Below are 12924 nucleotides of genomic sequence, written 5' to 3' on the forward strand. Positions count from 1 at the left end.
AAAAAAAAAAAAAAAAAGAAGAAGAAGAAAGAAAGAAAAAGGAAGTGTTTCATAGAGAATATTCCAGGCTAAAACATAGCTTAGATTTCTGCACTGCTGTTCTCCAGCAGTGGGCATTTTGCGTTACTCCACTTATGCTCTAAGTATTGCCTCTTGCAGACAAAGAACAACTTCTGCCCCAAAGGCGTTGCAGGGTGAGTTGCCCAATATTACAGCAATATCAGAACTCCAGAGGAGATGGGGAGGAGACTGGTTAAAAGAAAGCAACTGTTTTAATGCATTCTGTTGGTAGGGTGAGAACAGAAGGGAATTGGTGATCCTCTTGGCACAGGTTTGCTAATTAAAGCAAGTAAGCAGTTAGAACACTTGAAACAGCTCTCCTTAGGACTCTAGTCTTCAGGCTACATCTCAGGAGGTAAAAACACAATAGAGTGACCAGAGCTTGCTATGCCACGTCCCTCAGTCCTCTTGCTGGGCTCCTAGGGGTGCTCTGGGAGAAATAATCAAGATCTGGAGATCCCTGGCAGATCAGCTGGCATCTTGGTGGCTGTACTTCAGGGAGACACTTTCATCCCCAAATGCCCATCAGTCTAAGAGTAAGCCTTGCTGGGAGATCTGGACCTGCTGCACTATTGCTCCCGTGGATACTCAGATAACTTTACTGATTTCTTCTTCCAGTGAAGACTGAACACATTACAATGATGTTCCAGCTTGCAAACCACAAGAATCTCATGTTTGTGCCCATGTTGTTCTGCATAGGAAGCAATGGTTGTTGCAGGACAGGGCATCTTCTCCTCAGGCCTGAGGCATGCTCCATACTGCAGGTCCCAACACCACTCTTCCAGACGTAGAATTCGCAGCAAAGCCAACCAAAGCGCCTTGGCACCTTTGCTGTGCTGAGCTGCTCTTTCACAATCCAATCCTGTGACTGTTGGTCTTACTGCATGCTCCTTCCATCTAAGGATTATTCATAAATCAAGTCTTACAGTGTCACCGTGATGCATTCACCGTCCCCATTTTACAAGAAAGGGAACTGAGGCACATGGCAATAGAGCCCTTTGCCCTGGGTCACGCAGTGAGTCACCATCCCAGCCTCAAACAGACTGAAGCCCTCTTCCTTGACGCTAGCCACTAGAGCTTGAATTTCCTCAAAACCTCAAAACCTGCTTGCTCTAATTTATTAACCGCAGTCTGGCTGCAGCTGCAGACCTGCTCCACAGCCAGCAGAAACCATAGACGGCATTTGGGTCCCAGCGCTGCCAGGCGAGGTGTGAGGGCTCCGGCGAGACAGCTCATGCCTCCCAGGAACTTCGGGATGAGAAAAACTGAAGGCAACTCGAGGTGTGCTCCACCACCTCTCTGTTAACCAGCACCTGAAAGGCTACATCCAGGTGAATCAAAATTTCCAGCACTAACGTCTTGATTACGGAGCTGGTGACAAAGGAAATGGATGAATAATAATTTCAAAAAGGGATTTAAAATTTCCATTTTCATTTTATTGTCAAAGTATTTTTTATGAAGAACAAAAGAAAATATACAGAATTGTAACTTATGTACACTGGCTTTATAGGTATTTTTGTTTCCAATTTACACAAATTTTGATATGTTATTAAAAGATATTTTATATAGATATGCATCTATGTACAGTTTTATTTACATACATTCATAGGATGTGATATAAACCAGTCAATAGATGATAGTTCATTTATATTAATTTCTAGAGGACAAAAGGAATGCATTCGCCTTTGCTAGACCTGCTGTTCCTGCACAGTGCGGGCTCCCGCTCTGCCTGGCGCTAGGATCGCAGCTTTCTATTTCCCATTTTGCCAACAAAAAGACAAACAGATGCCGTCTGCGAATGGAAAGGAAATGCAACATCCATTATAAAATCGCTCCTAATTACTGAATTCTATTTTCTTCTACAGCTTCTTACAATTGCCAGAGTTCAAAAGGAAAAACGAAACAAGAAGAAACACAATCACTTGCCTGCTACAATCTGATCATTTGCTTAAATTCCCTTCTTAGCCAACTACCATACAAACTGATTTCTTTTGGCTGTTCTCACCCATTCGCCCACCCCAGCTGTGTGGAGCTCTGACATGGCTGTTGGTAAGGAAAAGTTCAGCGCTGAAGCTCACCCTGGGACAGAAGATCTCCTTGTGTTTGCTCACCAGGTTGGCACCCACTGTTGGGTACTGGGACACCCAGACAGATGGACAGATAGGGAAATGGAGCCTCAGCCCCAGCCAGTGAGGTATCAAGCTGAGCAGGCAGTGAGTTCTCAGTGCTCAACAGGTGCAGAGCACAGTCGTTTGTAAGCAGCCTCCTGCTGCCTTACATATTAGACAACAGCTCTTCTGCTAAAGGCAGTGGATGCTTCAAGGCAAAGGAAAGCAGATTTTCCTTCGATTTGTGGGCATCCTTTCACCCTCAATGGTAGCACAGGACAGGAAAAACATGCACATGGGATGCAGTGAGTCACACCAAAAGGCCTCTGCGCCAAACCATTTCATCCAGCCTGAGCTTTGGGTTTGTTTGGGGTACATCATAGCTTAAATATATATATATATATATATATATATATATATGTATGTATGTATGAATATATATACATAAATATTTATATATAGCCCTAACCAAGGAAAAGGTAAATGCAAGCTGGAGAAATGAGAGCGGTGTAGAGGCACGTTCCAGTACTCGCATGTCTCGCCTCTCCCTCTCCCTGACTCCCACTGTTCCTCCTCCTATGGCCGGCCCCTACAAATCCTTGGCTCAGGCGACCCAAAAACAAAGGAGTTGTTTTCATTTCAAAAGGAATTTGCTGTTTCCAAACTGGACAAATAGAGCAGCTTAATAAAAACTCACAATGAATGGCCTGTACATGAGCAAAGCCCTCAGGAATGCCAGGGCTATAATTAACTAGCAGAAAGCAACCCTTACATTTTCCTGTGCAGCAGAAAACAGCTAAAAATAAAAATTTCCAAAAGAAGCAGCAGCAAAGGAGGGAAAGATAGAAAGAGAGGAAAAAAAAAGACAATACCTTAAAAGAAAAAAAAAAGGGAAAAAAAAAAGGAAGAAGCATCCCCCTCCCCTGACCCCAAAATATCTTCGTTCTCAAATCATCTTTAAAGGACACGGTGGTATCAAGTAACAGCATTGACTGTTCTGTGAAGACAAATAAATTATCACTAGAAATATAGTGAGCAAAGTGCTGTCATCGGCTGCTGTGGGACGGCTGCGGGAGGGGAGGTGGGAGCAGTCAGTTCACGGAGCGCACAGAGCGGCTGCTTCGCGGGAACCGATGCACCTTGACGTGTTTGGACAAGTGGTCGCTTCGAGCGAATTTCTTCTCGCAGACGGGACACTGATAGGGTTTCACCCCTGAGTGGGAGCGCCGATGCCGAGACAGCTCATCTGACCTGGAGAACCTGCAAGAGAGGAGAAGGCTTTTGAGACAAGTGAATAAATTCCCTTATGGCCTCAAAACATCCCCTCGGGTCACTGGGAGACTCTCCTTGTGGAAAAGCCCAAATGAGCAAACTGAAAGGGTCAGGACACACAACAGAACGACTCTGGTCCCAACCAGTGGCCAGCAGCAGTGATGGAAACACACAATTAACCCGCATAAACTCTGAACTTGGTGCAATGCATGGAGGTAATGTTTGTGTGTAGAACACTTGCACAAAGCCCAATAGTAAGGGTAAATAATAAGGGAACAGCTCAACCGAGACAGCTCTGCTGCTTATCCCTCCGCAAGTCCCCTTCAAAGACAGTCCCTCAGTCTCTCTCTCGCAAATCCAAGCACAGATCCTTCTCAGGCAGTGGGAAGAACCAACATCCCACAGCACTGCTCCAAGCTCCATCACCAGCATCACAGTAGATGCATGCTGAGATGGGCCCCAGATAATAGCCAGACACAGCTACACAGAAGCTACACAGTTTATCAGATTCAGCCAAAAATTGGCCTTGGTACATGTTCCTGCTGGCTAAATAAAGACTTAGTACATCAGTACCAGAGATGCTCAGTGTTATTACAGTTGAAATCCAGGTGAGCTCCAATGACCATTAGCATTGATACTTCAGGGGCAAACTGAAATCAAGATGGAGACTCTAATTCCCAAATTTATCTCCCTGAGTCATTTTAATTTTAGATGTTTCCCAATTTCAATCTAAACAGAAACATCCCCAGTCAGCCATCGTGAGTCCCACATTACGCATTAATGAACTCAACTCAGCCAATCCTTTGGTCTCAGCAGCTGGCTCTTCTTCCAGTCTGGACATGACTGGGAACCGCAGGGTTAATTAACAATGTCACACTAAAACAGCCCTGTCCAAATAGGTACAAAAAATTTGCTGCTTGACAAAGGGCAATTAAGAGTTTTGTTGCCAGAACAGTAACAAAGAGCGGTACAGAAAGCGAGCTTGCAAGAAATGGTATCAGCTGTCTATTTACAATAAATAAATGAAGTCATGGACACTAATGGAATAAATGGGGGAAAGAACATGTAGAAAAAATGTGCCCTTCTGAAGCAAAATATCACATCATCAAGCAGGAGGGTACACTATTTTTATGAAAGGGAAAAAACATGACTGCTGGGCTCCTATGAATAAGTCCTTCATGCAAAGAAAAAGTTTCCACATAAAGGTTTTAATTAGCAGAGATCTCCTGCCATGAGCTGCAGAATGAGGTGTGGGCTCTGGGAAGGGTTCCTTCCATTCCCACAGCACTTCAAACAAGCGCTGCTGCTCAGAAAGAGCCCTGTGGATGGAGATATTCATCCTGAGCGAGGCACAGAAAGGATGCATCCATCCCAGGGGTTTTTCTATGGGAAAATCCTTCGCCTATTCTCTTGCTTTCTTTGCCTTGCCCTTGCTTCTGGTGTCCTCAGAGTCACAGGTACCAAGAAGAGCAGCAGGCAGATGCGCTAATGGAGCCACCAATTCATTCCTTGCTGTCTCTGTGGGATTTGGCTAGGCAAGGAAGGGACCAGTTGCCCACAGTGGCAACCACATCCAGGAAAAGAGGGAGCAGAGGGAGGAAATCTCCTTTGCATAGAGCCGTCCTCTTATATACCAACTTATCACCCTGAGGAAGAGTGAAACCAGATGTGACTGTGTTGCCTTGTCCCATGTCCTTGGCTGTTAAGGTCACCATCTGCAACATATGCAGCTAATCCTGACAAGAGCTTCACAAGCACATTTCAGTGGGAAATGTGTGGATGGTGAAGGAGAAAGAGGTGCACACTGGGAACAAGCGGCTCTGCTCCTACTCGGGGAGCTCAGATGAGTTCATCCGATAAAAATACTCGCTGCTTCATAACGATGTCCTTAGCTGAAAAGGCAGGAATGTTGCAATACTGTTCTCCAGCAGTCATGGAAAGATCATCTTACGGAGCCCACAGAAATAAACGTCAAGCTGTCAGTGTGTTTACAAAAAAACAACGCAAAGGTTAGGACAAGGAAGCCGGGAGATCTGGTGGCCTGGCTCCACAGCGACACGATATTTGCAGCATATTCTGGCACTGAAACCATCCCCAAAGATGCTGTAAACAATCCCTGACGGAAAGCCAAATTCAAATGAAAACAGGGCACCCCCAAGGAAGACCTCAACTAGCCCAGCTTATTGCTTTTTGCAGGATTCCTCCTTCAAAAGAAAGTTAGAGGGAACTGGGCAATCCCACAGAAACTGAAAGTCTCCTTCATCCCTCTCTCTGGTGGTTACCTGTAACCATATCTCCCTCAGAGAACAATCTTGGAGCTCTGCAACGCATGGGACTCCCAGCCATGCAAGGACCCATGGTGCACAGGGCATCAGGGTCAGTACATTCAGCTGGGACTCCATGGTCCCAACCATGGCCACCAGCCCCAGGGCCACCACAGGTTGTGCCTTTGCCTTCTGGTGCAGGGTAGGCCCTGGATGCATCCTAAGCTGCTCCCAGCATCTAAATCCTCACACACAGGCTGTCTCGTGCAGAGTGGGTTATGGGAAGTGCTTCCAGATGAAGGATGTGCAGGACATTTGAACAGTATTGCCTAATCCCACAGCTTTTCATGCTGCTGCCAAGTGGAAGGACAGCAAGAGCTCTCCAGCTCCTGACACGGCAGAGCTGCTGGGCCATCCCCGCATGCTGATGGAGCCATCTCAAGAGCAGAGAACCAGAGGCTGCCAATGGCAGAAGACACGGATCAGCACATGGGTACAGAGGAGTACGGAGCACAGTGGGTTACCTCAACACCTCCTCCACTCTGCCAAGCACATCCAGTGCCAAGATTCAGCCTCTTCGTTGGCCTTCCCACTGTCACAGGGGCTGAGGAAGGGTCTGCAGTGCACACAGCCCTACCCTGGTGTATGCAGCTTCCACACAGCAGCACTGCCCAGCAAGGAGGGTGAGATTCAGTCCCCCCCCATATAGCAACCTTTGTTGTATTTTTGAAATGACCATCTTCAGTGAGCTCACACTTCAGTGTCTTCAGTGAAGAATAAATACACAAGCACAAGAATGTGGGGAAAGGGGGAGGACGCAGAGCCCAGCAGTGCTTTAGTGTTTAAATTCATTCAAGATGATCTAAAACTGGGGGAGGACAGAGGATTTGGATGCTTTGACGTAAGTCATGTGGGACACTGCTCTGACTGCACTTCTGGAAAAGGCAACAATTCTGTACTGATGGAAGGGGCTGAGCAATTCAGCACTCAGCAGGGTCTGACATGGGAGCAGGGTGCACAGAGCCCTTCTGGGCTGCTCACCTGGAAGGATGCTGCAGGTACGGCCACCAGCCTCAGGTCCCCCCAACAACACATCCCATGCCTTAACCCCCGCAGCACCCAGCTGCAATGCTCAGCCTCCACCCCTCCTTGCCTTACATGCTTCCCCCCAGCTCTGCAACCTGGAAAATGTCTTCTCTACAGAAAGACAGAGTTAGAGCAGATCACCCAGAGGCAGCACTTCGCACTCCTGATCCTGAGCCACAGAAGTCACAGGAAGCCCTGCTGTAAATCTCGGCATGGACCAGATCCAAACCTCACGTGCTACATGTATTTGCCACAGAAACTGGATTTTTGTACAGGGAAACCCAACACAAGACCCAGGGGCAGGATGAGTATTGCTGTTTCCAGCATGCACACTCACAACAAAATAAATGGGAATGAGTGCCATTGCGACAGGCCAGGGGCAAAGTGTCTGTGCCTGGTGGGACCAGTGGGCTGAACAACACGGTGTTGATTTCAGCACATCCTGAGCAGCCACTGAGCCCTCTGCTGTGCCACACCACTCACATGCTTCGAAAGAAAATCCCCACCCATCCACAGAGCCTCGCAAATTGAAATGGGGAGGAAAAAAAAAATATATATATATATATATAATAATCAAAGAAATGAATTTAATCAAATCATCTAGGAGGCAAACTTCAAATTTGGGCCAGTTTGGGAACAGAGGATTGTGCCACATTCTGACCTTTTCCCTGCATCCAATTCTGCCATCTCTAACTGCTGCCTTGTCTCACAAAGTTGCATTTTTACTCACAGTTTCTCCTGTTACATTTTACCTTGTGTTACCCATGATCACCACCTATTTCCTCACTAGCCATTGCTCATTGGAGCTCTGAAGGATATTCTTTGAAAGAAATTTGGTTTAAGTTAATACAAGGGAGTTAAGGCTATGTTTTGCTCCCATCATAACTCGTGGCTTTTTATTAACACTTGCCAGCAGGCAGACTATTAGCGCAGCTAATTGGAAGGAGAGACAGAGGCCTCCATCAAAGTCTCTGGCAAGAAATTCAACTTTTCTTCTTTAATTTTTTCAACTAGTATTAAGAAAAAAAAAAATTAGAGATTGCCTCTACAAAATGCTTTGCTCAATCAAACCTGCAATCTTCCATTCAATTCCATCTTAGCCTTCTGGGGATGCTGTTACATCTGACAGTTTTCTGCAACTTTGAGCAGCACCCACGCATTTTTCTCAATCAGTGCAGAGAATAAAACCCAGAGAGCCTGGAGTGCCACTGCCAGCACTTGCAGAAGGCGTGGGATGGAGCGTGTTTTCTACAAAACTGCACAGAATGCTGCTTTTCTTAACCATACTCACTTAGCACAGCTCTTCCCCAACCACGTTTAGCCCCATGCAGCCCTGATTCACACCATGATTCTGCCCTAAAGCACCCCGCTCATTTGGTACCAGCTGAGCACCTGCAGCAGCTGCCGTTTTGCAAACAGGCTATCACAGCTGCAAGGTATTGCCTGCAGTTACAAGCTTGATCTGACCATCTTAGTACAAAATATCAGTTATAATAGGCTTTTTCTTTTCCTTTTTTAAAAAAGACACTCATCCAACTGGTGGCAGCAGGTGATGCTCTGCCATTTAATATATCAAGTCCATGGGATTACCCAACAGGAAAAAAAGGTCTTAATTCTCAAGCAAACCGAGCCAGCTTTGGGAACAGAAATTGTTTATAAATGAGAGTGCAAACCTATTTGTTCAGCAAGTTAGAGGGGGGGGATCAGACACTGCTGTGCCCCGATACTAACCTCCATCCACAACCTGGCCACGTGCAAGCAAAAGGCTTTTCTCCCGTATGCCTCCTCAGGTGGGCTTTCAAATGGCTGCTTTTCGTGTACATCTTGGTACAACCAGGGAAAGAACATTTGTGCATTTTAATGAGTTCTGCTGCAGGGTTCTTTTGAAATTTCTGACCCATGATGATTCCCGTCTGACCCTGGATCATGCCTCCTGGCCCAATTGGCTTGGCGGCGATGGGGACGGGAGCAATGCGGACAAATTTAGAGGGCAAGTTCAAATTGGATGACTGAACTATCTGGGGCACAAGGGCAAATGTCTGTCCTTGGATGTTGACTAGGAGCTGTGCAATTTTAATGTTCTCCTGTGCTGGTCCTTGGGAACTAGGGCTCGTGGTGGACTCCTGTTTGATCTGTACAGGCTGAATTTGGAGCATAACCGGTATGCCATTCTCCAGGGACACTCCTCCATTTGAAGCTTGGCCACCTTCCGTCGAGCTGTTCAACTGTTCATTTTTACTCTCTTTTAAAGTAGCACTGGGTAACATATGGTCTTTTTGCTGTAGCGAAGCAACAGAAACTTGGCTGCAAGCTCTCAAGTCCTTGGTCTCACTTTTAGGTCTTTCTTTGAGCTCCAGCTCCATGTTTTCTTCCAGAAATTCCTCAATTTCCTCAAGCGTGGGCTGAAATGGTCCAGAGTCTTCCATATCCACAGCGAATTCAGGCAACCTAAAATACTCCTCTTTCACTATGGGCTGAAGTCTCCTTTTGTCCCACCATGATGCAGCGGTGTTCCCCAAAGATGCCTGGGACAGCAAGTAGTCTAAGATGCTGTCCTGACTCTCCGCACTGGATGTGCTTCCATAGCTAGAGCTGAGAACCTGGGATTCCGGGCTGGAACAAGAACAAAAGCTGGACGAGTCGCTGTCATCTTCTGACAGAGGAGAGGGCAGCATTTGGTAGGACCTCACCCCTGCTGTCATGTCCCTAAAGTATCCCAGAGAAGATCTTGTAGATGAAAAGGATTCATCAGTAGGCACCAGGTGATCCACCATTCCTGGGCGAGCTCTTACAGGTATCCCAGCAGCATATACCACGCAGCGAAGGTTCAGGTGAGAGCCTGGGTGCAAGGAAACAAACCAACAGCAGTCAGAAGTCAGTTTAATTATTCACCTCCATGAACTAAACCTCACAAAGCCCTCCAGCTTGCAGGAAAGTCCGAAGCACACAGCCTCACCGTGCACATGCTGCTGCACGCTTTGCTACGTCTGTGCCACCCCTAAAGGACTGCCAGGGCTGAAGCATTCTGCAGGATTGCACCACGTATTTGCAAAAGAATTCTTTCAGAAATCATTTCACAACTGCATGTGCTTTAGATTTACAGCGCCCTTCCAGAATATTACTGCCAAAAGGAAATAAATTATGGGCTCTCACCTAGTAGTGAAGCCAAGAGCCAAAGAAGGGAAGGGGAGAAGAAAAAAAAATTGTTGAAATTTTTACCACCCCAAAAAACAGAAAAACCAACAAACAAAAAAAGAATTTTATTGCCGGGGTCCATAAAATGCAAATCCTTCCCTCATCTTGTAGCTTTCCACCAACCTTATTTTTAACTTCCTCCGTTCCACAAATACAGGCTAATCAGCGTAATGCAGGGATCAATCTGTCAGGAGCCAAAAATATTTACTGTGCTTCAGCATTCACTAGGCGGATTTTCCCCTCCAGATGTAATGAATCAGTGTGCCAACGTCATCATCACCTGCACTGCCCTTAACAAGGTTGGCACAGCGCTGAGCTAATTACCATGGCCAGCTGCCGGCTGCCTGCACCCCATCCCTTCACATCCCATCCCTTTGGGTGCGGAGATCCAGGTAACCCAAGCCTTGTGCTGCATGCTGAACTGGGAAGGCTGGAATGGTCCCAGTTCCCCCTGCAGAAGTGGCATCCTATGGGACTGCACTGAGCACCAACCCCATGGCACGCACACAGGCAGCACCACAGCATGCCAACAGCCGGGCACGTCCCACGGTCTCCCATTCAAGCTAAGCAAAAGGATATTGGGAAGCGGGGAAGGTAGAAGGGGTATCTGTGGGTCTGTTGGTTTTTTTTGTTTGTTTGTTTGTTTTCTTTCCTGCTCCCCAGGGAAAAGAAAGAAGTTGCTTACTGGCTGGAGCCTGTGCCCCTCGCAGTGACCGCATCCCCCCGCACGGAGCGCACAGTGGCCCTCAGTCATCGGCTGAAGGTGACTGACTGAAAGCAGAGCCCTACGTGTGCATAATAAAACAACTCTTTCTGGGGAAGGCATGCAGCGGGCAGAGATAGAAGTCATTTGATCAGCCTATGAGGGGTGCGTGTGTGAATTAGGAGGCATGTGACCAGCGTGAAGGAAATGCCACTCAGGCTTGCTACACGCTGTCATTTTCCACAGGCTTTGCCTCTGCGCTTTGGACGCTTTGCCATGAATAGTCAATAGCTCCGTGCAGGGACAAGAGCCTTCCTGCTGCTACTGCAGCCCCAGCTCCAAGATTTGCCCATCTTTGCCTTCTCTGGGGAATAATGAAAAGCCGTATGTGTGCTCAGCAGCGAACGTGGCACACAGCACCGTCAGAGAGCTCCATCCCACTGACAGCATCTATTCATATTTTACAGGAAACAGAGGGGGAAAAAAAGCCTCATTTCTTAAAGACACAGCTTCCTCCTCCATCCACACATGGAGGCTGAAATTGCTTAGAAGCGAGCCCGCGTGTTCCCCTGGTTTGTGCAGTTCCGAACGCTCACATGTGCTGAGCGCGAGGAAGTTCACGCAGAGGTTAGCGCTCAGCCTATAACCATATCCTATAGTAAAAGTGAAGAGCCAGAAGAGCTGAAATTTGACACACGGCTCAAAGAACCAACAACAAACCGAACACTGCTGGAGGAACTCTCCGCCCGGAGTGCAGCAGAGCGGTGCTGAGAGCACACCGTGTTTTTTCTAAGAAACGCTGGCGCACTCCGAGCAGCTGGCAAGGTTTCCTTTTGCAAAAGGAAAAAGCTCAGGTTTTCTTTAAATGCCTGCAAGAGGCAGGAAGCCACGTATCAGCACAGTCCTAAACACAGGGAATAGAACTAAACCCTGGTGTGAATGAGGGCTGAAAAGAAGGAATGCCAACAGGAGCAATGAGCAGCAGAGCTGGCAGGGGACAGTCTGTGTGCGCAGTGCCACCTGCGTCTCACGAGGATGGGGACTGTCAGGGTGAACACATGAGGCACAGCGCACACCGGGGCTGCATTCCACGCTCCCAAAGCTCGCGCAGCAGCCAAGCGGATTTTGGGGAATGCCTGGAATGCAGGATCAAGCCCAAGCTATATTTTATCCTAAAGGCCAAGCCAACAACCGAAGGCTTTCATCCCTGCTTCGTCCGAAGGCTCAGCCAAAATCAGGAGCTTCAAAAACAAAAACAAAACGCCAGGGCTACGTGAGCTATGAGAACGAATGATGGTGTTTACATAAAGCACCTCCATCCCTGACAGCAATGTGAGCACGGGCAGCTCAGCACGGGGCAGCAGCTGCTCAACTGTGCAGCACCACAGCCGCCTTCGGAGAGGTCCAAAGTGATAGGATGGCCCCCGTGCCAAAAACATGTTGTTCTGCTGAGATGTGTCCATCTAACCACCGGCTTAAAGAGCAAAATAATAATAAAGGGAGTGAGAGGGTACATTCTGTCTCACAATGACACCAAACGTTAAGCCCTGGGAATTTGCTGAGAGCTGGGGACTGTTTCCCAGTTTGTCACTTCTGGACTGTCAGCCCAACACTGCCGATAACACAGCGCTACATGGGCTCAGATGCACTGACACTCATCTGCTATGTGTGTTGCTGCAGCTCTTTCAAGTTTAGAGCCGATCCCTGCAGGATTTACCCTTGCTCCATAGGTTGTAAATCAGTGCAGGCTGACTCCTGCCACAAAGTGAGCGGTGAATTTCTAACATATTAAAATGGAAGTCAGAGGAAAAAGAAATAATAATAAAAATTATATATATATATATATGGAACGAGAAGCCAAGAGCCAGAGAGCCCATCTGCTCCCAGCCCTGCTGCAAGGTGGCCGCACAGCTTATCGGACACCAGGGCATAACAGCACTATTTAGGGGCCTCCCTGCCTTTTTCCAACCCTTTTGGGAAGCCTCAAAACCCTCCCCAAGTCCCTATTTTCTTCCGACCACCCCTTTCACACCCAAACTTTGGTTTCTACTCAAGGCAGCCAGCAGCGTCTCCCCCCCACACTGAACCCCCAAAACAACACGTGCTGACATGGGGGGCCCAGGGGGCACAACTCACACTCCAACACGAGCACAGCTGTATCTCCACCACTGCAAAGCATGTGGTTGCTTGTTTTTTTAGTGGGTTATTGGTTTTGCTTGTGTCTGGGTTGTTTTTT

General features: G+C 47.5%; 1 protein-coding gene across 3 annotated transcripts in view; it reads right to left on the reverse strand.

The window, feature by feature from the left end:
• Positions 1-6: 6 nt before the first annotated feature.
• The window catches only part of KLF15 (Kruppel like factor 15), a 34867-nt gene continuing 21949 nt past the window's right edge, over positions 7-12924 (reverse strand). The window contains exons 1-3 of one of the 3 annotated variants that reach the window (XM_003210150.4): positions 10671-11098; positions 8522-9629; positions 7-3428 (exon numbers count right to left, since the gene is read on the reverse strand). In XM_003210150.4, the coding sequence (XP_003210198.2) occupies positions 3260-3428; positions 8522-9629; positions 10671-10704 (1311 nt within the window). In that variant the 5' untranslated portion in view covers positions 10705-11098 and the 3' untranslated portion in view covers positions 7-3259. Of the gene's footprint in view, positions 3429-8521; positions 9630-10108; positions 10590-10670; positions 11099-12924 lie in introns of those variants that run through there. The other 2 variants (XM_019620130.2, XM_019620129.2) reach the window with 2 other exon arrangements.

This window comes from Meleagris gallopavo, chromosome 14, assembly GCF_000146605.3.
Source record: "Meleagris gallopavo isolate NT-WF06-2002-E0010 breed Aviagen turkey brand Nicholas breeding stock chromosome 14, Turkey_5.1, whole genome shotgun sequence".
NCBI lineage: Eukaryota > Metazoa > Chordata > Aves > Galliformes > Phasianidae > Meleagris > Meleagris gallopavo.